Source organism: Lithobates pipiens, unplaced genomic scaffold (assembly GCF_037356315.1).
Source record: "Lithobates pipiens isolate NorthernLeopardFrog02 unplaced genomic scaffold, aLitPip1_a1.2 Scaffold_13, whole genome shotgun sequence".
NCBI classification, from domain to species: Eukaryota; Metazoa; Chordata; class Amphibia; order Anura; family Ranidae; genus Lithobates; species Lithobates pipiens.
The window spans coordinates 532241118-532268418 of record NW_027507718.1 but is presented as its reverse complement, the minus strand read 5'-3'; the positions used below and the strand labels follow the sequence as shown (position 1 = coordinate 532268418).

The following is a 27301-nucleotide window of genomic DNA, read 5'->3' as shown; positions in this document are numbered from 1 at the left end:
CAGCAAATGTGCCTCCTTGCAAATTAAAATCACTGCTTCTTTAAAAACGACAGTTTTAAAAAAAAAATCATCAATACATGTCCCCCAGGGCAGTACGCCGGCCTCCATGCCTTTTTTATGCCCAATAACTGGCATATAAGGATTCAACATGGAGACTTCCGATTTTTTCTGTTCAGGTCCGAAATTTTCCCCTGTACGGCTGTTCTGGCAGTGAACTGAACCGGGGGGGTTGTTAGCCAATGATCTTGGAGTCAAAACTGCAGATCTGTTGATGAAATGAAAGTCATCTGCTGCAATCCCTGATTGAGGTGTGGAATGTTTTACACTCGTATTATCTGAGAGTGATAGTGAAGGGGAAATGAGGAAGATATAGACGGCCCCTGGAAAGCTGCCACTCCCTCGGGCACCTGCCTGGGGCACCTTGTGGGTAATCCGGCTCTATCCGTATGACTTGTGTTATTGCAGCCAAATACATCAACTTTGTGTTCCTTTGTCTGTGAAATGTTCTAATGATATGAAGGAGAATTCCTGACACAACGTTCCCTCATCTTATTACATGTCCTTTATTTCCCCAGATAGGGAGATTATTGTCAGGAGTCCTCCCATGTATTATCTGTGTTCCTCTGTATAAGGAATCCTATGACTACGTGTCTCGGTGTCAGCCCCTCCCTGTGTAGGAATGTACAGAACTGGTAATGTGTGTCAGAGGTTTTCACTGTCATTTCTCTCTTCTGCTCTCAGCGATGGCGTCTGCTGACCTGAGGAAGGAGCTGGAATGTTCCGTCTGTCTGAACATTTATACAGATCCTGTAACCCTGAAATGTGGACATAACTTCTGCCGGGACTGTATTGGTCATGTGTGGGATACACAGGAGGGGTCTGGAGGTTATTCCTGTCCTGAATGCAGAGAAGAGTTCCAGGATCGGCCTGCACTGCACAGGAACATAACACTACGGAACATAGTGGAGAATTTCCTGTCCACCCATCCGGATCAGGAGTAGTCCGGGGTCTTCTGTACTTACTGTATTCACACTCCTGTACCTGCTGTCATATCCTGTCTGCTGTGTGAATCTTCTCTGTGTGACAATCACCTGAGAGTCCACAGCAAGTCATCAGAACACGTCTTATGTGACCCCACCACTTCCCTGGAGAACAGGAAATGCTCCGTCCATAAGAAGATCCTGGAGTATTACTGCACTGAGGATGAGACCTGTATCTGTATGTCCTGCAGGCTGGATGGAGAACATCGGGGGCACCAGGTGGAGACTCTGGATGAGGCCTCTGAGATGAAGAAGAAGAAACTGAGGAATGTTCTGCAGAAACTGATGACAGAGAGAGAGGAGATGGAGAAAAGAGTCCAGAGTCTGCAGGAACACGGGAGGAAAGTACAAGGAGAAGCAGATGATGAGACAGAGAGAGTCACTGTCCTGTTCAGAGACCTCAGGAGACGTCTGGAAGACCTGGAGAAGAGAGTCCTGAGGGAAATCTCCGGGCAGGCAGAGCGGATCTCCGGGATAATCAATGATCTGGTCCAGGATCTGGAGATAAAGAAGGAGGAGCTGTCCAGGAAGTTGCGTCACATTGAGGAGCTGTGTAACGTGACGGATCCACTGACTGTCCTACAGGAATCAGACACAGGTGACTTGTGTGATACTGAGGATGGAGATGATGAGGACAGAGAGAGACATGATAAACTCCTCCATGATGGGGGGGATCTGGATGTGGGGGGGATCTCACACACATTACACACAGGTTTATCTGATATCATGTCTGGGGTAAATGTAGAGAAATATCCAGGCACACATGTCTATCCACATTCTACTACAAAGGGCGAAGGTCACATCAATGCTGAACCATCCAGGAGACCTCCCCAACCCTCCCCCACCATACAACCATCCAGGGGACCTCCCCAACCCTCCCCCACCATACAACCATCCAGGGGACCTCCCCCACCATACAACCATCCAGGAGACCTCCCCAACCCTCCCCCACCATACAACCATTCAGGGGACCTCCCCAACCCTCCCCCACTATACAACCATCCAGGGGACCTCCCCAAAACTCCCCCACCATACAACCATCCAGGGGACCTCCCCAACCCTCCCCCACCATACAACCATCCAGGGGACCTCCCCAACCCTCCCCCACCATACAACCTTTCAGGGGACCTCCCCAACCCTCCCCCACCATACAACCATCCAGGGGACCTCCCCAACCCTCCCCCACCATACAACACTCACACCTCCAGGCTGGAGGACCAAATATTGGGGCTGTACAGCAAACATCGGGGGTGTCGGGGGTTACAGACATATTACTGGATGTGAGGACAGCTGCTAATTATCTACATATATCAGATGATAGGAAAACTGCATCCTGGTCATCATCACCTCAGAATCGCCCAGAAACACCAGAGAGGTTTGAGTATCGTCAGGTGATGAGCAGTCAGAGGTTCTCCTCAGGGAGACATTACTGGGAAGTGGATGTCGGGGAGTCATGGCACTGGAGAGTCGGGATGTGTTACCCCAGTATAGAGAGGAGAGGAGGTCAGTCACTGATTGGATATAATAAGAAGTCCTGGAGTTTGGAGGGGAGGAGGAGGGTGTTTGGTGATCATCTCTCAGTGAGACATGACAGTAATAAGATCCGATTACCCGGCGATGTCCCCAGGGGGAGAGTCGGGATAGATCTGGATTATGAGGCCGGGCGGATCTCTTTTTATGATCTGTGTGACCCGATCCGACATCTCCACACCTTCACCACCACCTTCACTGAGCCCCTCCATGCTGGGGTATGGGTAGGGGGATGGGGATGTTGTATAAAGATATGTGGGGGATCAGAAGTGAGAGATCTGCCCAGAGACATCACAAGGTGGATGATCTGATTGGTGATTGGTGGAATACTCATCCAATAGGAGGAAGCAGAGGACAGGAAACATGAGTGATTTATTTATAAAGCTGCAGGTTCCGGGGCCGTCATCTTCATCCTAAACCTCACTTCACTACCTAGTGTGTCACTGACCAGGAACAAGCATGCAGGGGGTCAGATTGTTCAGCCTTCACTGGCTGCATGCTTGTTCTGGGTCAGTGACACACTACATAGTGTAGCCAGGATCAGGATGACGGCCCTGGGGTCTCCACCATCACTCTGTATCTATAGAAGAAATGGGTAATTTCAGCTTTGGATGGAGTGGGGGAGGATTAGAACCTCTGTCAGATTTTTTTTCTGCTATCTGCGGCTCCATTAGAGAGATTTCACCTCACTTCCTGTTCCTGTGACAACATTTCCCCAGACAGGAAGTGAGGGGAACTCTCCAACAGCAACACAGACAGAAATAAAAATCCTTTTCTTTAGTAGAGTAGGGGAAGGATTAGAATGCCTGTCAGGTTTTTATTTCTGTCTGTGTCCCTGTTGTAGATTTTCCTTTATTTCCTGTCTGAAAAAAACTTTGTCACCAGGACAGGAAGTGAGGGATAAATCTCTCTAATGCTGTCCTGGATGGCAGTAAAAACCTGACAGGGGTTCTAATCCTCCCCCACTCCATCCAAAACTAGAGCAATGATGTGGGGGGGGGCAGGGATTGTGGACAGGTGACGGGGGAGGGGTATACAGTCTCAGGAAGTGGAAATCCTCGGCTCTGTATATGGGAATATTGATCAATGATTGGATATAGATAGAATGATGGGAGGGATTGGACGATGACTACAATCACCATTAACCCCTTCAGTCCCGGCACCTCTATGATCCTTATGGAGCCGAGCAATTCTTCCATTTCCTCTATGGTCCTATTCATCTGATAAAGAGAAATAATTATCATTAGGGATGAGCAGAACACCCCTCCCCCCCCCCCAGGTTCGGTTCGTACCACAACATGCGAACAGACAAACCGTTTGTGTGAACCCTTTTAAAGTCTATGGGACACTGACATGAAAAATCTAAAGTGCTAATTTTAAAGGCTTATATACAAGTTATTGTCATAAAAAGTGTTTGGGGACCCGGGTCCTGCCCCAGGGGACATGGATCAATGCAAAAAACGTTTAATAACGGCCATTTTTTTTGGGAGCAGTGATTTTAATAATGATTAAAGTGAAACAATAAAAATTAAAGGCTCTTTAAATATGGTGCCTGGGGGTCCCCTTAGTCTGCCTGTAGAGTGGTGCATCTATACGATGTGTAGAACAATACTACAGCAAAATTAGATTTCTAAAGGAAAAAATGTCATTAAAACTTGCTCGCGGCTGTAATGTATTGCTGGCTCCCAGCAATATAGACAAAAAAATCAGCGTGCCCCCCCCCAGTCCATACAAAGCCCCTCAGGTCTGGTATGAATTTTAAGGGGAACTCCACGTCAAAATTAAAAAATCATTCCCCCCCAAAATCCATACCAGACCCCATCCGAGCATGCAACCTGACAGGCCAGGATAGGGGGAGAAGAGTGAGCTCCCCCCTCCTGAAACATACCAGGCCACATGCCCTCAACACGGAGAGGGTGTTTTGGGGTCCCCCCAAAGCACATTGTCCCCAGTTTGATGGGGAAAGGGGCCTCTTCCCGACATTCCTGGCCATTGGTTGTCGGGGTCTGCGGGTGGGGGGCTTATTGGAGTCTGGAAGCCCCCTTTAACGTGGCCCTAGACAACACCCCTAGATCACGACCCCCCCATATGTGAATGGGTATCGGGCGCATTGTACCCCTACCCATTCACCAAAAAAAGTGTCAAATAGTAAAAACCACAAGAGACCATTTTTGACAATTCCTTTATTTAAAAAATTGGAAAAAAAGTGCCCCGCGATGTCCATCCATCTTCAATCCATCCATTCAATCACGACAAATAGAAAAAAAGAATGAAAAACCTCCACCTCCATGGGAGGCCTCCCACTGACCGCTGTCCTTTGGCTTTAAAAGTTGCTATATAGGCAAGGGCGGGGCCACCCGCTGACGTAACCGGATGACCCCGCCCCATCTGACGTAACATGGCACCACATGATGTCAGAAGGGAGCGGAATCACTCGGTTACCTCACCGGGTAGCCTCGGGTGGCCTGTATAACAGCTGTCACAGCCAAGAGACAGCAGTCACCAGGGGGCCTCCCATGGAGGCAGAGCTTTTATTCTTTATATTTTTTGGGTCCATCGTTTGGTGTGGCTGAAGATAGATGGACATCGTAGGACACTTTTTAAATAAAGGAATGGTCAAAAACTATCTATTGTGATTTTTACTTTTTGACACTTTTTTGGTTAATGGGTAGGGGTAACACTGTACCCCTACACATTCACATGGGGGGCGGGATCTGGGGGGCTTCCAGATTCTGATAAGCCCCACACCTGCAGACTCCAACAACCAATGGCCAGGGTTGTCGGGAAGAGGCCCTTGTCCCCATCATGGGGACAAGGTGCTTCGGCGGGACACCAAAACACCCTCCCCATGTTGAGGGCAAGTGGCCTGGTATGGTTCAAGAGGAGGAGGGGGCAATTGTTCATAACCCCCTTTCCTGACCTGCCAGGATGTTTGCTAGAATAAGGACCTGGTATGGATTTTGGGGGGACTCCATGCCCTGTTGTTGTGGGAACAACACAGCACTGAATATATATATTAAACTGCCTGCACGCCACTAACCAACCTGGCCAATCTAGCTCAAGTTCTCAATCTCCATGTACCACACTACATATGGCCACCATGTAAGCAGCCCTATATAATGTGGGGCGTGGACTTAGTGCCATGATTGGCCAAACGCACCCTGCCTTTGGCCAATCATGGCTGTCACAGCAGATTGAACTGGACCAAAGCATGTAGGTCAGGTGAATGCTTTGGCCAATCAGCAGCCACCAATACACTGCAAGGCAGATCATTATGGGGTGCTTTGCTGTTCTCGAATTTGCCGCCAATGCCCCATATGTTATGGTTGTGAACAAACGAACACCCGATGTTTGAGTCAAACTTACATTTGCTTTGAACATCAGGACCATCCCTAATTCTCATATGATTTACTAATGATGAGATGACATGACTAAGTGCTTATATGCTAATGTTAGGTTCTTTATATAATAACAGGTTCTCTGTCTAGAAGGACTTTACAGAAAGATGTTATTAGAGGAAATTGTTGTTCTCGGGATCCTTGGAAGGTCTTGTTGGGGAACATAGAGACAGTTGGTCTCCTTCTTCTACAATGAGGGATTTGGGGGTCTGGAGGTGGGACAAGCTGATAATGTGTTCAGAGATAACAGAAATGAATGTCTCTTGTAATGAATGATGTGCTGCTTGTACAAATTCTTCAGTGAATGATTCCATCTGTAAAATGGTGATGTTTGGGACGGTCCTCCATGACAACTGTCCAGGATTGGAGGGTAAAAGCCTCCCGTATGATGAAGAGGTCAGATCCTTGGTCCACCTGCCATGTCTAAGGATCTCCGCACACCTTCATCTCTCTACTTTCTAATCTTTTACTTTTACTTTGTAACTCTTCTCTTCTAAATAAACTTCCAGAACCTTCCCCGGGATCAGAGGTCGTTATTTCCTCATCACATTCCACAAGAACTTTGTAATCCCGATGGAACACATCCATCATTTTATTGGGACACACAAGGCTTCCTATGGTCAGGATTGTCCTACAATGTTACTAGTGATGGGCCAAACACCCTCCGGTTAAGTTTGCACCAGAACTCCCAAACAGGGGTAAAAATTCGGACCCAAGCCATGAACTCTATTAAAGTTTATGGGACCCCAACATGAAAAATCAAAAGTCCCCATTTTGAAGGCTTATATGCAAGTTATTGGCCATAAAAAAGGATATAGGGGGCCGGGTGCTGCCCTGGGGGGACATATCAATGGTGTCTGGTATGAATTTTAGGGGGAACCCCAGTCAAAATAAAAAAAAAATGGCGTGGGCCCCCACCAAAATTAATACTAGAACCTTATGCTGAGCATGCAGCCTGGCAGGCCAGGAAATGGGGGGCAAGCGAGCGCCCCCTGAACCATACCAGGCCACATGCCCTGAACATGGTGGGGTGCTTTGGGATGGGGGCTCTGCCCCCCCACCCCAAAGCACCTTATCCTCATGTTGGTGGTGACAAGGGCCTGTTCCTCACAACCCTGGGTGGTGGTTGTTGGGGATCGTGAGCAGGGGGCTTATCGGAATATGGAATCTTTAACAAGGGGACCCCCAGATCCTGCTCCCCCATGTGAATGAGTACGGGGTGCATAGTACCCACACCCATTCACCCAAAAAAAAAAACAGGAGCCAGTTTTTGACAAATTCTTTAATAAAAGAATTCAAGAACTGTCAAACGGCATTCAGTGGTCAGCCTTCCTTGCAGGTGGAGCGTTTCTTTTTGGATCGGGGGTACGGCGGGGGGTACGGCGGGGGGTACGGCGGGCATCGTGATCGACTGTGACTCCACATCAGGGGACACTGTTTTGTTTTTTTTTAATAGAGGAATTGTCAAACATCGCCTTTTGTCTTTATTTGTTTTTGATACTTTTTTTTGGTGAATGAGTAGGGGTACAATGTACCCCATACTCAATCACATGGGGGGGGCATGATCTGGGGAGCCCCTTGTTAACCACTTCAGCCCCAGAATATTTACCCCCCCGACCAGACCATTTTTTGCGATACGGCGATGCGTTACTTTAACTGACAATTGCGCGGTCCGTTTTCCCCCCACAAATAGAGATTTCTGTTGGTGGTATTTGATCACTGCTGCGGTTTTTATGTTTTGTGCCGTAAACAATAGAAGAGCGACAATTTTGAAAAAAAAAAAACAATATTTTTTATTTTCTGTTATAATACATCCAATAAAAAAATAAAAAATCTAATTTCTTCATCGATTTATTCCAATATGTATTCTGCTACACATTTTTGGTAAAAAAAGAAAAACAATAAGCGTATATTGATTGGTTTGCGTAAAAGTTATATATAGCATCTACAAAATAGGGGATCTATTTATGGCATTTTTTTTTTTTTAACTAGTAAAGGTGGTGATCAGCCATTTTTATCGGGATTGTGATATTGCGGTGGACAGATCAAACACCTAGCTGACACTTTTGACACATTTTGGGAACCAGTGACATTATTACAGTGATCAGTGCTAAAAATATGCACTGTCACTGTACTAATGGCACTGCCAGAGAAGGAGCTAACACCAGGGGGCGATCAAAAGGGTTAAATGTGTTCCCTGGGAGCTGTTTCTCCCTGTATGGGGGATGGGCTGACTGGGACAACACACAGATCCGTGTTCCTTCATAGTGGAAGGGCACAGATCCTGACAGAACCGAGATCTGCCTGGATTAATTTGGCAGATCCCCGTTCTGTCTCTGCGGGGAATGACCGCGGGCCTGCGGAGGACATCTAATCCACCAGACCCCTGATTGCCTCCTCCGCTGGCCAATCAGCTCCCACAGATTGCCGTGTATGAACCCGACGTACACCTATGGCAATTTGCACAGCTGAGCCAACCTGCTGCAGTATAACTTCCAGACTCCGATAAGCCCCCTTGCCCCGCAGACCCCCACAACCACTGCCCAGGGTTATCGGGAAGAGGCCCTTGAACCCACAATATGAGGCAGTTTGCTCTCATTTGAAGTTTAGTGTTCTTGTAGTGCCCTTGTTCCTCCTTTTCCTATGATTATGCTGAATGTGATCGCTAGATCCCAAGTTGTCCTCTATTTCCTCATCTGTGATCAGATCTGAATGGTTTCTAATCAATAGATCTGGCAATGCATTCTTTCTAGTCGGGGAATTCACCAATCGGGACATGAAGTTGTCCTATAAAACATTTAGGAAATGGCGGTCCTTCATATGACGTCCTGGGCTTTCAGTGGAGATACATGAATGATGGGAGCAGCTACAGCCATCATTCAGATATCATTCTTTTCTGCCAGCCATTCCCTGCACCCCCAAATACAGTCATAGTGTCTGTTCAGCCGCTTGATTTTTTTTAACAGGCGGCGGGAGGGGACGTCCCCCCTGTCACCCCCTTTCGGTACTTCTACCGGATCACCCGTGCAATCGGCGAGCCAGAGAATCCGGCGGGGGAAGTTTACCATAGAGGTGACCGAGGACCAGATGGTGTCCAGCAGTCTCTATTACCTTCGGAGGTCGGGCGTGACGTTATGACGTCATGTCCAGTCCCAGCAGGTGTAAACACTGCCTTGTATTTGGCTGGAAAGCCAGAGATCTTTTTTATTTACATTTTTTTATCTCCGTCTTTGCAGCCTCGAGGAGAGATGTGGGGACTTATAGACCCCACAGAGGACCTGTCATGTCCTATTCCTATTACAAGGGATGTTTACATGACTATTGTATAACTGATGTGTTTTTCATGCTAACAAACATTATACTCCAACCTTTCCCAACACTATTAACCTCCTCCCGCCCGCCCTATAGCCGAATAACGGCCTTAGAGCGGGCGGGTTCCTTCGCCTGGCCGTCCCTGGTGTTTACTTCCGCAATGCGCGCCGCCGGGGCCGCGCATCGCGGAAGTATTGTATTCGCCGTGTCTCCCGGAGACAGGCAAATATAGATCGCCGTGAACGGCCAATCAAAGCGGCCGTTCACAGCGCGATCGCAGCTGCCAATGGGAGATGATCTCTGTGCCAGTGCCAGAGTCAGCCCCAGTGCCAGAGTCAGCCCCAGTGCCAGTGCCATCTGTCAGCCCAGTGCCATCTGCCAGTAGTGCCAGTGCCGCCAGTGCCACCTGCCAGTGCCTGCCATCAGCCCCAGTGCTGTCAGCCCCAGTGCCGCCAGCGCCACCTGCCAGTGCCACCTGCCAGTGCCACCCGTCAGCCCAGTGATGCCCGTCAGCCCCAGTGCCGTCCGTCAGCCCCAGTGCCGCCAGTGCCGTCAGCCCCAGTGCCACCTGCCAGTGCCACCTGCCAGCACCAGTGCCACCTGCCAGTGCCATCCGTCAGCCCCAGTGCCACCTGCCAGTGCCATCCGTCAGCCCCAGTGCCGTCAGCCCCAGTGCCGTCAGTGCCACCAGTGCCACCTGCCAGTGCCACCTGCCAGCATCAGTGCCACCTGCCAGCGCCAGTACCATCTGTCAGTGCCAGTGCCGCCAGTGCCACCTGCCACCACCATTGCTGCCAGTGCCAGTGCCACCAGTGCCACTTGCTAGTGCCACCTGCCAGTGCCACCTGCCAGCGCCAGTGCCACCTGCCAGCGCCAGCCGTCAGCCCCAGTGCCGTCAGCCCCAGTGCCACCTGCCAGCACCAGTGCCACCTGCCAGTGCCACCTGCCAGCGCCAGTGCCATCCGTCAGCCCCAGTGCCGTCAGCCCCAGTGCTGCCAGTGCCACCTGCCAGCGCCATCTGCCAGCCCTATTTGCCAGAGCAATTAGCCAGAGCAAATAGCCAGCACCATCTGCCAGCCCCATCTGCCAGCCTCATCTGTCAGCCCCATCTGCCAGCCCCATCTGTCAGGCCCATCTGCCTCCAGTGCCATCTGGCTCCAGTGCCATCTGTCAGTGCCACATGTCGTCAGTGCCACGTGGGGTCACTTTGTGGGCATTTCCATTGTCCTGGTGCTCCAGGGCCTTCAAAACTGTAGTAGGTGATTGAGAAATAAGATGTGTAATTTATGCTCCTAGAACGCCTGATGGTGCTATTTCAATATTGGGCCTCTGTATGTGGCCAGGCTGTGTAAAAGTCTCCCACATTTGGTATCGTAATACTCAGAAGGAGTAGCAGAACGTATTTTGGGGTGTCATTTGTGGTATACACATGCCATGTGAGAGAAATAACCTATTACATTGAAAATTTTGTGAGAAAAAAAAAAATCTTCATTTTGCAAAAAATTGTGGGAAAAAGATGACATCAAAAACCTCACCATGCATCTTAGTAAATACCTTGGAATGTCTACTTTCAAAAAAGGGGTCATTTGGGGGGTATTTGTACTTTCCTGACTTGTTTGGGTCGCAAGAAATGAGATAGGCCACCAGTACATCAGGTGTGACCAATTTTGTGCGATTCGCACCACAGCTTGTAGACTCTCTAACTTTCACAAAGACCAAATAATATCCACTAATTTGGGTTATTTTTACCAAAGATATGTAGCAGTATAAATTGTGGCCAAAATTTATGAAAAAAAAAAAATTATAATTTGCTAAATTTTATCAACGAAACAAAGAAATATGCGTTTTTTTTCAAAATTTTCGGTCTTTTTTCATTTATAGCGAAAAAAATAAAAACCCCAGAGGTGATCAAATACCACCAAAAGAAAGCTCTATTTGTGGGAAAAAAAGGACACAAAATTCATTTGGGTACAGTGTTGCATGACTGAGTAATTGTCATTCAAAGTGTGAGAGCACCAAAAGCTGAAAATTGGTCTGGTCAGGAAGGGTGTTTAAGTGCCCAGTAAGCAAGTGGTTAATAAAAGCCATACAACTTCTGGAGTAGAATAGGCTGTAGCAGCCTTAATTTATTAAACCAATATATATAAATATATATTTCAATTAACATAAACACGAAGGAACATCTGTTATGAACAAACCATCAGTCCCTCCTAGCGTTGGTCTTTTCAGGTCCATCATAAACCATCTGCATCCAAATACGACACTGCGGTACCTCTCAAGTGTGTTATTAGGCATCTTGGAAGGGGTACTTAAGGGGTGGGGGTCACATATTAGAGGAGAGGAGTATGCGAGACCCGTGTGGTCTGTTCTGGTTCCAGGATGGGTAGCCCCGTGAGGGGTTCCGGTCACGGGGTGTTCGACATCCCGCAACATCTTTCTGTCAGTGGCCCCTGATAGACCTGCCTGGTCTGGGGTAGGGATCCGTCTGCTCCTGAGTCTCCGAACCGGCTGGTCCCAGGCGCAGTAACTGAGGGAGGATTCAAGGTGTCCGGGTGTCCGGGTGTGCTCTCGGCTTGGAGGGACACCACAGCTCGTGGAAGTGACCGGGGGAGGACTCTTCGGAGAAGGGCCGACAAGTGGCATCCTGGGAAGTGCCTGGTTACTGAGTTGGGAAGGACATTGATATATTCACACTTTTCCAGTACCACTGAGGAGACAGAGAACGTTCCAGGTACGGAGAAAAAAGGTTTCTGTTCACCCCTCAGTTGATTGTTCAAGTTCTGAGTCAACGTGCTGACCGCCATGATCTCTGGCTAGAGGTCTGTTCAGCCTTGAAGTGCCCAGCTGCGAGTGGCTACTCTCTGGGTGGAAATAGAGACTTTGCTAGACCTGCAGTTCAAGGTGCCTGAGTTCTTCACCCCGTGCCCTCTGTTCCCCTCAGAGGCTGTGTTATTGAAAGTTGTTGCTGCAAAATAAACCCTTTTTAAGAGGACTTCATCTGTGTCAGTGTTCAAGACGTTCGGTATCAACCCTGAGAACCCCTAGACGAGGAGGAGCGGGCCAAGAGAAGGTAGCCGGTAAGCCCAATAAGTCAAGGCCGCCCTGCAACCGGTTATGGCCGCTACATATATTATCATAGCTGCATTGAATACAAGTCTAGCTGAAAAAAGCTTGTAGAATCTCGAATGATTTATTGGACAGAATCCAGCCTTTTTATACACATTTTACACAAGGGGGTAGATAATGAGGTAGGGCTGCTCATGGATACTCCCCTCTCCCCTATAGCAACAACTTAAAAGACAATTACATAATTAACATGTTAATTACCCCAGCACTTAAGGCAGCCTAGGTGACCAGAAATTCCGTCTCCGCAGGTCATGTGATCAGCTCTTTCAAGGATTGTGTATTGTTCAGAATTAACAACCAAGAAAACAGTCTCTCAAAAATGTAACAAAAAAAGATTGATATAGCAATACCAAAAAAAAAAAAAATGGTGAATGTGGACAGAAAAAGGTCCTTGCAGCCAATGTCCGCAACAGTGCCCCCCCTCCCCCGTCCCATAGTCCGGCAGACCCAACTAGATCCACCACGGGTCAGCTTGGGGCTGTCCAGGAGAGTCTTTATAGTTCAGTTTGCCGGGAAAGTCCATCAGCGTTCCCATTCTGCTTTCCTGGCTGATAATGGATGGTAAAATTGTAAGGCTGCAGGGCCAAGCTCCATCGTAACAAACGTCCATTGTCCCCGGAGACCCCGATTAAATCAGATTAATGGATTGTGGTCAGTGAGCACCATGTAGAGCCCAAACCAGCGCCAAACACTCCTTCTCCACGGCTGCAAAACTGACTTCCCTGGGTAGCAGCTTCCAACTGATGTAGGCCACTGGGTGCTCACTGCCATCAGGTTCTACTTGGCTTAGTACGGCCCCCAGCCCGAATGTAGAGGCATCTGTGTGGACACAAAAATGTTTGGTTGGGTCAGGAGCAGCTAGAACAGGAGCTGAAGTTAGTTCATTCTTTAATCATTGGAAGGCAGCTTCACACTCGGGGGACCACAGTACCTGTCAGGGAAGGTGCTTCTTAGTCAGGTCTGTCAGGGGCTTAGCGATGGAACTATATTGCGGGACAAACTTCCTATAGTACCCAGCTGTGCCGAGGAATGCCAAGACCTGGGTTTTAGTACAGGGGTCGGCCACTTAGCAACTGCCTCAATCTTAGCAGGCACGGGTCATTGTTGTCCACTGCCTACTCGATGTCCAAGGTACTGTACCTCGGACATCCCAAGCTGCATTTCTCTGGCTTAAGGGTTAGTCCTGCAGCCATTATGCGGTCTAACACGACACCCAGGTGAACCAGATGGTCCTCCCAGGTGTCACTGTAGATTGCACAAGCATAGTCCTGGAGGCCATCGAGGAGTTGGTCTACCATCCTCTGGAAAGTCGCTGGTGCATTCTTCATCCCAAATGGCATTACTTTAGACTGGTATAGGGCAAATGGGGTAATGAACGCCGATTTTGGAATAGATTCCGCATCCAGAGGAATTTGCCATTACTCTTTGCATAGGTTGAGGGTTGTCAGGAATTTTCCCAGAGTGATGCGATTAGATTATCCACCCGGGGCATAGGGTAAGCGTCAGTGGTGGTGCACTCATTTATACTGCAGTAGTCTACGCAGAAGCGAGTCGTGCCATCCTGCTTTGGTACAAAGACCACCGGGGAAGCCCAGGGGCTGCTGGATGGCTCAATGACTCTAATTCTCAAACATCTCCTTATTCTCATGATGCATCTCCTCTGTCACTGCGTCAGGTATCCGGTAAACTGCCTGTCTTAGTGGCAGTTGTCCCGGGGTCTCCACACGGTGCAATGCCATAGTAGTGTACCCAGGGACTGTGGAGAACATTTCTCTTCCCTGACTAAGGACCTGTCTAGGTTGTTCTCTCTGCATTGGCCCTAGCTGGTCGTCAAGCTTTATCATCTCTATCCCTGCAGTAATCCTATTTAGCTCCGGGAGCTCCAGCAGGGGAAGATTCTCAGAATCTTCCACAGCTGGAGCACATATAGCGGCTACCTCTCCTGATCTTTCCCAGTATGCTTTCAACGTGTTCACATGAAAGGTCCGTCGGACTCTTTCATCCGAACATTTAGCCACTAGGTAGGTTGTGTCACAGAGCTTTGCCACAACACAGTAAGGTCCCTGCCAAGTGGCCTGTAACTTGTCCTGCTTGGTTGGCCTGAGGGCAAGAAGCTTCTGCCCAACCTCCAGAGTGCGGTTCCGAGAAGTACGATTGTACCATCATTTCTGCTGCTTTTGGGCAGTCCGAAGGTTCTCTTGGGCTCCTTCACTCTGAGCTCCTTCAGTCTGTCCCTAAACTCAAGAACGTAGGCTACGATAGAGGACTCTTGGGGATCAATTCCCCTTCCCAGTGGGCTCTGACCAGATCTAGGGGCCCCCTCACCCGCCTCCCATACAGTAACTCAAATGGGGAGAATCCGGTAGATTCCTGCGGCACCTCCCAGTAAGCAAAGAGAAGGTGCGGAAGATATCTCTCCCAATCCCTGTGAGAAATTGCAAATGTCCTAAGCAGCTGTTTCAGTGTTCCATCGAACCTCTCACACAATCCGTTGATCTGGGGGTGATAAGGAGAGCTCTGTAGGGGCTTTATCAAACATGGTCACATCACTAGAAACCAACTCCTGCGGTTAGTCTAAAGACTGGCTTGCTGGCATCCCTTCTGGCTCCTTATCCTGCTTGCTGTTGCTCTACTTGGACCCCTGACTTCTGGCCTGGCTGACTACCCGATCTGGTTACTGGACTCTGGCTATGCTTGACTACGCTTTTTCTATTTACCTTTTTATTTTTATTAATAAACAAGTGCGATTTAATTGTACTTCTGTCTCAGTCTGATTCATGGTTTCTGACACCCACCCTTGCAAACATCTGGAGCAAGGTATCAGCCACGGTTTGCGTGGATATTTGCCAGGGGAATGGCCTCCGGGTACTGGGTGGCATAATCCACCACAGTAAGGATATATTTCTTCCCAGAAGGACCAGGTCGGGGCAATGGTCCAACCAGGTCTACAGCAATGTGGCTAAAGGGTTTATCAATGACTGGTAAAGGGTGTAGGGAAGTTTTCAGTGTGCCCCATGCTTACCCACCCGCTGACATGTGTCACAGGTCCGGCAATACTGTCAGACATCCTCTGTAATCCCTGGCCAAAAAAAAACGACTGAGTCAGATGGCGGAGGGGATGGGACATCCCCAGGTGTCCAGCTAAGGGTATGTCATGCCCCATGCGCAGCAGGTCATGCCGATATTTCTGCGGCACAACCAGCTGCAGCTTGGGTGGATGGGAGGCCGTCTTTCCCTCAGTAACCTGATAAAGTAGTCCCTGGACCCACTCTACCCCCTCCCCCTCCAACCCCCTGGGTCCAATCCTGCTCTTTCCCTATAGCTAGCTAGGGAAGAGTCACTAAGAGTTGCCTGAGCAAAGTCTTGGGGAGAAGCCCAAGTCAGGGTAGGAATAGCTGGGGACACCTGTCGTAACACTTGACTGATAACCTCCTGCGGGGGGTGAGTACCATACAAGGCCAGTCGCCACGGGACATCACGCTGGAACTCTGTCGCCTCTGAAGTATGTGCTGGTGGGTTGCTGGCCTGGTCGATCTCCAATAGTTCGGTGATGAGAGTTGCTTTGGATTTGTTGCTGGAGACTTTTCCATGGGCATCCAAGAGATCCTTCAAGGTGCTGCGCTTGAGTCTGGCATAGAGATGTTCCATCCGCTGTTAGGAGAAGGGGGTCCCGGTGGTGGTTTGGGTGTGCCTAGGCAAGAGCAAACATCCCACAGCTTGCCACCAATTGTGACGGATCCTATCCCACACTCTGCTTGAGCGGTTCCTTCAGTAATACCGCTTCCTCCAGTCTGACCATTAGAGAGTAGAGATGGCCTTGCGGTGCGCCCGGCGGTCGGATCGCAGCAAATTTTGCTTGTTCGCGATTGGCCAAACCGGCGGACTTCTGGCGCTGTTCACGGCGGCCATATTTGTTTACATTGTGAAGAACTTTGACCCATGACACATCCATCATGGGGTACAGGACAGCCAATTGAGACATTTCAGCACATGGACAATTGGACGTACCCCCACCATATAAATAGACTTGATCTGGCGGCCATTTTACATTCTGTCTTTTGTCAGTGTAGGGACAGGACGCTGTGTGGAGCAGGGGCAGACACTAGTGACACAAATCACTAGCTACTAGGTCCACAAAAATCATTTTAAGGACTGGTATAGGTGTACAGTATATAGGGTTGTAATACACTTATAATATACTTTCTTTCAAATATAGAAAGTATATTATGGTGTACTGCTGTGCTGCTGAGTGCTGACCGATTCTGAAGCTGTCTTTTTATCAGTGTAGGGACTGAGGGACAGTTTGGTGATTGGAGGAGGGACAGTCTGCAAATCACTAGCTACTAGGTCCACAAAAGTCCTTTTAAGGACTGGTATAGGTGTACAGTATATAGGGTTGTAATACACGTATAATATACTTTCTTTTAAATATAGAAAGCATATTATACTGCACTGCATGCATTGCTGCTGACCGATTCTGCAGCTGTCGTTTCTCAGTGTAGGGAGGGACAGTTTGGTTTTTGGAGCAGGGACAGTCTGCAATTCACTAGCTACTAGCTAGCTACTATTAGGTCCACAAAGGTCCTTTTAAGGACTGGTATAGGTGTACTATTTGGTGTGCAGTATATATGGGTGTAATACACATATAAAATACTTTCACATATAGAAAGCATAGTATAGTGCATTTTCACTGTGCAGCATTGTGACTGCTGAGTGGTTTTGCAGCGATACTACAAAGAGTGACAAACGCAACTAGAAAAAAGTATTATAACTGGTGTGATAGACCAGTGGCCCCCAAAACAACAGATTGAAGCGGGGTGTCATATACCTTCTTCCACATATACTGCACTTCTCTAGAGACTTTTGTCACAGGGTCATTTAAAAAATGACAGGCATAGGAAGAGGCAGGCCCTTCCGCAGGGGTGGTAGGGGTAGGGCAGAAGCCACAGGCTTGAGCCAAAGTGGCAAATTGCAGAAGGTGCGTGCGATTACGTCAAAGGATGCACCAGACTTGGTTGAGTGGCTCACTCAGCCTTACTCTTCTGCACCCTCCTCATCCTCTCGATCTGCACCCTCTTCTTCACTCTCTGCTGTGTGCACCCCCAAAGACACTACCACCAACACCACTACCACCACCACATACCTTCCGCTTGAGTCACAGGAATTATTTCCGATCCATCACAAGACATTTCTGATGCGCAGCCACTCTTGGTATTGGATCAGGAAGAGGAGGTAGCAACAACTGCCACTCAGCAGTCTGACGACAGTACCCAGATCCGCCCAAGGAGGAGGTTGGTCCCCGGTGTTGCTGCCTACTCCGAGATCTCTACTTATAGCGGTGGGGAAGGTGACATTGATGATGACGTGTCTAGTGATGTCACGTGGGTGCCCACAAGAGAGGAAGAGGAGGGGAGTTCAGAGGGAAATATGGACCAGCAGATAGGGAGGAGAAGCAGGCGGAACTTAGATTGCACAGGAGGGACAAAGCAGACTGCTAATATATCAGGAGCGAGTCATCGACCATGTACGGTCACATCTGGCGCTCCCAGGACACCGGCACATGGCTCCGCAGTGTAGGCTTTTTTTAACGTGTCCGCTGCTGACAATAGTGTTGCCATCTGCAACCTTTGCAGTCAACGAATTAGTCGCGGTAAGCCCAACACTCACCTAGGGACGACCGCCTTAAGAAGGCACATGAGCTGCCATCACAGAGCCTAGTGGAAGCAACGGAACCCACAAAGCCACACTCCAGGCTCTCACCGCCAGCCTCGTCTTCTACTTCTCCTTCTCCTCTCTCCTCACAATTGTCCTCCACTCCACCTTCCATCACGCCAAGCTCACGTTTTTCTGGAAAAAGGCAGGCTTCCGTGGGCCTAATGTTCGAGCGTAAAAAAATGATGACGCCGGATAACCCTCTTGCCCAACGGTTGACGGCTGGCTTGTCAGAACTCATAGCCCGCCAACTACTGCCATATAAACTGGTGGACTCGGAGGCCTTTCGAAAATTTGTGGCCATTGGAACACCACAATGGAAGGTCCCAGGAAGGAAGTATTTCTCACAGAAGGGCATCCCAGAGCTATATGGCCATGTTCAGCGGCAAGTGAATGTATCTCTGGCACACAGTGTCGGTGCCAAGATACATCTGACCACAGACACGTGGTCTAGCAAACACGGGAAGGGAAGATATATTACTTTTACTGCCCACTGGGTGAACCTTCTGACAGCTGTCAAGCATGTAACCTGTGTCATCCGTGTAGATTTAGTTTTATGGCACGGATTGCATGCAGGCCTGGCTCTTCTTCTCCTCCTCCTCCTACTCCATCCTCCTCCCTCTCCTCCTCGGCTGACTCCTCCTTTTCCGCTGCTAGCGTCTCTTCTGCTGCGCCGCCCAAGCTCCCCAGAACCTATTCAACATGCCAGGTGAGACGTTGCCATGTCGTGCTGCGTCTGTTGTGCCTGGAAGCCAAGAGCCACACTGGCCCTGCACTCCTTTCAGCTTTGCATTCACAGGCAGATCAGTGGCTAACACCGCTCAATTTGACAGTTGGTAAAGTGGTGTGTGACAACGGTGCCAATCTGCTTAGCGCATTGAAACAGGGCAAAATCACGCACGTGCCATGCATGGCACACGTCTTAAACTTGGTCGTGCAGCGATTCGTTGTCAAATACCCTGGGGTCCAGGACATCTTGCGGCAGGCAAGGAAAATCTCGGCCCATTTCAGAAGATCTTACACGGCCATGGCTCGCCTTGCTGACATTCAGCGGCGACACAATCTGCCGGTCAGATGTCTTATTTGCGATTGCCCGACGCAATGGAACTCAACCTTCTATATGCTTGATAGGCTGCTCCAGCAGAAACGTGCAGTTAACGTCTACCTGTATGAACTCTGCGGCAGAACCGGTTCTGGGGAGCTGGGTTTTTTTTCACCACGCCAGTAGCTGCTCATGCGCGACGCATGCAGACTTCTGCGCCCATTTGAGGAGATCACCAAACTGGTCAGTGGCAGCCATGGCGCCATCAGTGACATGGTACCTTATGCCTTCTTTATGGAGCGTGCATTGCGTCGTGTCATTGATCAAGCTGTGGAGGAGCAGGAGCAGGAAGATGAGGAAGTCGCAATGCTGGATGAATTCCCAGGGGGGGCTACTCTATCTGAGACAAGTGAACAACAGGAGTCTGAAGAGGAGTCAGAGGAGGATGGTGCCGGGGCGGATGAGGAGGAGCAAGAAGAGCATGCTTTAAACCTTTCTGGGATCCCTGTTGTGCGTGGATGGGGAGAGGAGAATGAAGAGGACAACATTATCCTGGATGATGAGCAGGAGCCAGGCCACCACACCACTTCCAGTTTAGTGCAAATGGGGACCTTCATGCTCCAGTGTTTTAATAGGGACCCCCGTATAAAAAGCATAAGGGTCAAGGACCAGTACTGGGTGGCAACATACTTAGACCCCCGGTACAAACACAAAATGGCGGAAATGTTACCGCCGTCGCAGAGGGCTGTCAGAATGCAGCACTTCCAGGCCTTGCTTCGAGAAATGCTGCATTCTGCTTTTGCGTGTGCTGGCAGAGGAGCAATTCCCACTCCCAGAGAAGGAGTTGCGGGTACCAATCCAACAGCGCCTGCAAGAAGAGGCCGGTTTGAAGATGTGTTGGTGACTTCGGATATGAGGTCATTCTTTCAGCCGACCCATCGACAGGTGTCATCCGGATCCAGCATCAGGGAACGCCTAGACCGTCAGGTGTCCGACTACATCGGGTTAACGGCCGATGTGGACGATCTGAGGAGTGATGAGCCCCTGGACTACTGGGTGGGCAGGCTTGACCTCTGGCCAGAGCTTGTCCAATTTGCAATCGAACTGTTGGCTTGCCCCTCATCCAGTGTCCTGTCCGAAAGGACGTTCAGCGCAGCAGGGGGGATCGTGACCGATAAGCGTACTCGCCTAGCTCACGACAGTGTTAACTACCTCACATTTCTAAAAATGAATGAGGCATGGATCTCGGAGGAATTCAACACATGTGACCAGTAGACCATGTATATGTCTATAAACTATTTTTTTAATCGAGCACACAGACCTTCTTTTTTCATTTGGCTCACTTCCTTGTCCAAAAAAAGCATACCGTACTATATGCCCGTACCCTCCTCTTTGATGAGGTTGAGTGGTGTCATATTTCTACTGGGGCTGCTTATTATGAGGGGCTCCCACAATCCCTGTGCTGTGCTGACTTCCTCCTGGGGCTGTACCTCTGCTGTGCATATTATGAGGGGCTCCCACCATCTCTGTGCTGTTCTGACTTCCTCCTGGGGCTGTACCTCTGCTGTGCATATTTTGAGGCGCTCCCACCATCCCTGTGCTATGCTCATTATCAGGGGCTCCCACCATCCCTGTGCTATGCTGACTTCCTCCTGGGGCTGCTTACGGTGCAGGTTTCAGTGCTGTATATCACGGTGCTGATGTTAGTGCTGTATATCACGGTGCTGATGTCAGTGCTCTCTATCACGGTGCTGCTGTCAATGCTGTATATCACGGTGCTGGTGTGAGTGCTTTATGTCACGCTGCTGATGTCAGTACTCTCTATCACGGTGCTGCTTTCAATGCTGTATATCACGCTGCTGGTGTGAGTGCTTTATGTCACGCTGCTGATGTCAGTGCTCTCTATCACGGTGCTGCTTTCAATGCTGTATATCACGCTGCTGGTGTGAGTGCTTTATGTCACGCTTCTGATGTCAGTGCTCTCTATCACGGTGCTGCTGTCAGTGCTGTATATCACGGTGCTGGTGTGAGTGCTTAATGTCACGCTGCTGATGTCAGTGCTCTCTATCACGGTGCTGCTGTCAATGCTGTATATCACGGTGCTGGTGTGAGTGCTTAATGTCACGCTGCTGATGTCAGTGCTCTCTATCACGGTGCTGCTGTCAGTGCTGTATACCACGGTGCTGCTGTCAGTGCTGTATATCACGGTGCTGATGTCAGTGCTGTATGTCACGCTGCTGATGTCAGTGCTCTCTATCACGGTGCTGTTGTCAGATGACTCTATCACGGTGCAGGTGTCATTGCTGTATGTGACGCTGCTGGTGATCATCTCCTGCACCCTCTTCTTTGCCTACCCTGGTCCCTGACCTTCCCTCTCCTCCATTGCCTTCATGCGCTCCACAGTCCTGAATTGTCACAACAATTTCCCATATAAAAAAAGAATGCTTGTAGTTGTCGATCCCAAATTCACCTCATACATGTGTTATGTCATTGGCCATGTGGTGGGACTAATTTTGCACAGCTATTAATTATTTTGTGGCTGCAAATTTGACCTATAGGTTTGCGAAGTTTGCCTCCCATTGAAGTCAATAGGGCCCGCCGCGAGCGTTCCGGTTCGCGAACTATCGGCCGCGTTCACGGTTCGCGTTCGCGAAACGTCCCGTCGGAAGTTCGTCCATCACTAGTCACAACTGACACTAAATGCAGTGATCAGAAAATAAATGATCACTGCAATCAGTGACACTGTGACTGGGGGGGGGGATCGGGGGGTGATCGGGGGGGTGATGGGGGGGGGGGGGTTTGTGTGCCTACATGTCAGTGTAGTGTTGGTGCACACTTACTTTCACTCTTCTCGTAGTTCGGTCAAAAAGACGGCCCTGAGGAGAATGACATCACTTCCTCCCTGCCTGTGTTTACTATACACAGCGGGGGAAGCTTCTCATTGGCCAGGAGCGATCGAGAGGGGATAGCCAGAAACCAACGGCCATCCCCTCATCCCTTATCACTCCTGCAGCGAAACGGACCACCGCATCCAGCGGGAGGGGGTCCGATTGGACCCCCCACCCGCTGGAAGGCAAGCACGTACATGTACGTGCTTGTGCCTGTACATGCCATTGCACCGATGTACATTGCCATGCGGCGGTCCTTAAGTGATTAAGGTTAAAGCGCTTCTCCTCCAATCTCATTGTGTGTCCTCCGGCACTCCCTGACACTGAATTGTTTTCCCTATGCTGGGATCACCATTCAGGTCTTTGTAAATCGCTATCATATCTCTTCTCAAGCGTTGTTTCTCCAGTGAGGAAAGATTTGGGGTTTGCAGTTGTTCCTCCTAATCGAGGTCCTCCGGGCCCCTTATTAGTTTTGTTGTCCTTCTCTGGACTCTCTCCAGTTCCAGCACATCCTTCCTGAGGACTGGTGACCAGAACTGGACAGAATTCTCCACATGTGGCCCAACCAGAGTTTTATTAAGTGGCGGGATTATAGTTTTATCCCTGGAGTATAGCTTTTTAGTTTATTTCTGATCATGCATGCGAATATTCTGCCGGCTTTGGTAGCTGTAGCTTAACATTGCATGTTATTGTTCAATCTGTCTTCTACTAGGACCCCCAGATCTGTCTCCAGCCTACATTCCCCCCCTAGGGAGTCGTTTGCATTTGTTTTTTGCCCCCCTCAGTGCATTACTTTACATTTTTCCACATTAAACCTCATTTGCCGTGTATTTGCCCAATGTGGGGGGGATTTTGAAATCCATATTTATATCAAGAAGTTCCAAGGGAACCAATACAGGGACTTAGATTGTCAGGCCCCATTGGATGTGTGTGGTAGATAGATTATATATGTGTGTATGTGTGTATGTATTTATATATATATATATATATATATATATATATATATATATATATATATATAGTAACTGGCCGCTTGTCACTTTAAATCTCTGCTCAGCACTGAATACAGGTGGAACCTTTATTGCCTGACTTTTGTTCCCCTGGGGAATGATTTAATCACCGGACACTTCCTGCTTCCTCTAGTTTGGAAGGGGATTTCTCATTAGTCACCATCCAGACAAGCAGCAGCACCTCATGGGAAGGAGAGTCTTTGGAAGTTTTGTAAAGTTGAATGTTCAGCCCCCTTTGCCATGGTGTGTAGTAAAGGATGGATTGTCGGGGTCATTATATCTGGTTTTAGGTAGAAATGGAGTCCAGGCTGTTAGTAGAAGAGATGATGGAGACAATCCACATGTTTGAATATATAGAGATGATTTCTTATATCATCATTTATATATATTTGTATAGATGATGGAACAGAACTTTGTAACTCCTTTTGGTGATCTCTGTAAATGAATGTATTGTATGTCATTCTACACTTTTCATGGTACATGTGGTGAGAATCGTACATGTGGTGAGAATCGTACATGTGGTGAGAATCGTACATGTGGTGGGAATCGTACATGTGGTGAGAATCGTACATGTGGTGGGAATCGTACATGTGGTGGGAATCGTACATGCGGTGAGAAGAATCGTACATATGGTGAGAATCGTACATGTGGTGAGAATCGTACATGTGGTGAGAATCGTACATGTGGTGGGAATCGTACATGTGGTGGGAATCGTACATGCGGTGAGAAGAATCGTACATGTGGTGGGAATCGTACATGTGGTGGGAATCGTACATGTGGTGAGAATCGTACATGTGGTGGGAATCGTACATGTGGTGAGAATCGTACATGTGGTGAGAATCGTACATGTGGTGAGAATCGTACATGTGGTGAGAATCGTACATGTGGTGAGAATCGTACATGTGGTGAGAATCGTACATGTGGTGGGAATCGTACATGTGGTGGGAATCGTACATGCGGTGAGAAGAATCGTACATGTGGTGAGAATCGTACATGTGGTGAGAATCGTACATGTGGTGGGAATCGTACATGTGGTGAGAATCGTACATGTGGTGGGAATCGTACATGTGGTGGGAATCGTACATGTGCTGGGAATCGTACATGTGGTGGGAATCGTACATGTGGTGAGAATCGTACATGTGGTGGGAATCGTACATGTGGTGGGAATCGTACATGTGGTGGGAATCGTACATGTGGTGGGAATCGTACATGTGGTGAGAATCGTACATGTGGTGGGAATCGTACATGTGGTGAGAATCGTACATGTGGTGGGAATCGTACATGTGGTGGGAATCGTACATGTGGTGAGAATCGTACATGTGGTGGGAATCGTACATGTGGTGGGAATCGTACATGCGGTGAGAAGAATCGTACATGTGGTGAGAATCGTACATGTGGTGGGAATCGTACATGTGGTGGGAATCGTACATGTGGTGGGAATCGTACATGCGGTGAGAAGAATCGTACATGTGGTGAGAATCGTACATGTGGTGAGAATCGTACATGCGGTGAGAAGAATCGTACATGTGGTGAGAATCGTACATGTGGTGGGAATCGTACATGTGGTGAGAATCGTACATGTGGTGAGAATCGTACATGTGGTGGGAATCGTACATGTGGTGGGAATCGTACATGTGGTGGGAATCGTACATGTGGTGGGAATCGTACATGTGGTGGGAATCGTACATGTGGTGGGAATCGTACATGCGGTGAGAAGAATCGTACATGTGGTGAGAATCGTACATGTGGTGGGAATCGTACATGCGGTGGGAATCGTACATGCGGTGGGAATCGTACATGTGGTGAGAATCGTACATGTGGTGGGAATCGTACATGTGGTGAGAATCGTACATGTGGTGGGAATTGTACATACGGTGGGAATCGTACATGTGGTGGGAATCGTACATGCGGTGAGAAGAATCGTACATGTGGTGAGAATCGTACATGTGGTGGGAATCGTACATGTGGTGGGAATCGTACATGTGGTGGGAATCGTACATGTGGTGGGAATCGTACATGTGGTGGGAATCGTACATGTGGTGGGAATCGTACATGCGGTGAGAAGAATCGTACATGCGGTGAGAAGAATCGTACATGTGGTGGGAATCGTACATGTGGTGGGAATCGTACATGTGGTGGGAATCGTACATGTGGTGGGAATCGTACATGCGGTGAGAAGAATCGTACATGTGGTGAGAATCGTACATGTGGTGGGAATCGTACATGTGGTGGGAATCGTACATGTGGTGGGAATCGTACATGCGGTGAGAAGAATCGTACATGTGGTGAGAATCGTACATGTGGTGAGAATCGTACATGCGGTGAGAAGAATCGTACATGTGGTGAGAATCGTACATGTGGTGGGAATCGTACATGTGGTGAGAATCGTACATGTGGTGGGAATCGTACATGTGGTGGGAATCGTACATGTGGTGGGAATCGTACATGTGGTGGGAATCGTACATGTGGTGGGAATCGTACATGTGGTGGGAATCGTACATGCGGTGAGAAGAATCGTACATGTGGTGAGAATCGTACATGTGGTGGGAATCGTACATGCGGTGGGAATCGTACATGCGGTGGGAATCGTACATGTGGTGAGAATCGTACATGTGGTGGGAATCGTACATGTGGTGAGAATCGTACATGTGGTGGGAATCGTACATACGGTGGGAATCGTACATGTGGTGGGAATCGTACATGCGGTGAGAAGAATCGTACATGTGGTGAGAATCGTACATGTGGTGGGAATCGTACATGTGGTGGGAATCGTACATGTGGTGGGAATCGTACATGTGGTGGGAATCGTACATGTGGTGGGAATCGTACATGTGGTGGGAATCGTACATGCGGTGAGAAGAATCGTACATGCGGTGAGAAGAATCGTACATGTGGTGGGAATCGTACATGTGGTGGGAATCGTACATGTGGTGGGAATCGTACATGTGGTGGGAATCGTACATGCGGTGAGAAGAATCGTACATGTGGTGGGAATCGTACATGTGGTGAGAATCGTACATGTGGTGAGAATCGTACATGTGGTGAGAATCGTACATGTGGTGAGAATCGTACATGTGGTGAGAATCGTACATGTGGTGAGAATCGTACATGTGGTGAGAATCGTACATGTGGTGGGAATCGTACATGTGGTGGGAATCGTACATGCGGTGAGAAGAATCGTACATGTGGTGGGAATCGTACATGTGGTGGGAATCGTACATGTGGTGGGAATCGTACATGTGGTGGGAATCGTACATGCGGTGGGAATCGTACATGTGGTGAGAATCGTACATGTGGTGGGAATCGTACATGTGGTGAGAATCGTACATGTGGTGGGAATCGTACATACGGTGGGAATCGTACATGTGGTGGGAATCGTACATGCGGTGAGAAGAATCGTACATGTGGTGAGAATCGTACATGTGGTGGGAATCGTACATGTGGTGGGAATCGTACATGTGGTGGGAATCGTACATGTGGTGGGAATCGTACATGTGGTGGGAATCGTACATGCGGTGAGAAGAATCGTACATGCGGTGAGAAGAATCGTACATGTGGTGGGAATCGTACATGTGGTGGGAATCGTACATGTGGTGGGAATCGTACATGTGGTGGGAATCGTACATGCGGTGAGAAGAATCGTACATGTGGTGGGAATCGTACATGTGGTGAGAATCGTACATGTGGTGAGAATCGTACATGTGGTGAGAATCGTACATGTGGTGAGAATCGTACATGTGGTGAGAATCGTACATGTGGTGAGAATCGTACATGTGGTGAGAATCGTACATATGGTGCTTGTGGTGTTTAACCACTTCAGCCCCGGACAATTTTGCTGGCTTAAGACCAGACCACTTTTTGGGATTCGGCACTGCGTCGCTTTAACTGGCAATTGCGCGGTCGTGCGACGTGGCTCCCAAACAAAATTTACATCTTTTTTTTCCCACAAATAGAACTTTCTTTTGGTGGTATTTGATCACCTCTGCGTTTTTTATTTTTTGCGCTATAAACAAAAATAGAGCGACAATTTTGAAAAAAAAAACGCATTACTTTTTACTTTTTGTTATAATAAATATCCCTCAAAAACATATAAAAAACATTTTTTTCCCCTAAGTTTAGGCCGATACGTATTCTACATATTTTTGGTAAACAAGGATCGCAATAAGCGATTATTGGTTTGCGCAAAAGTTATAGCGTTTACAAAATAGGGGATGGTTTTATGAGACAATCGCAGGTATGCCCA

At 48.7% G+C, this 27301-nt stretch overlaps 1 protein-coding gene across 1 annotated transcript in view; it reads left to right on the top strand.

The window, feature by feature from the left end:
- Nucleotides 1-727: 727 nt before the first annotated feature.
- LOC143975957 (uncharacterized) overlaps nt 728-27301 on the top strand; it is a 55587-nt gene continuing 29013 nt past the window's right edge. The window contains 1 exon segment of the mRNA XM_077478485.1: nt 728-1976. Coding sequence (XP_077334611.1) covers nt 744-1976 — 1233 coding nt within the window. The 5' untranslated portion in view covers nt 728-743.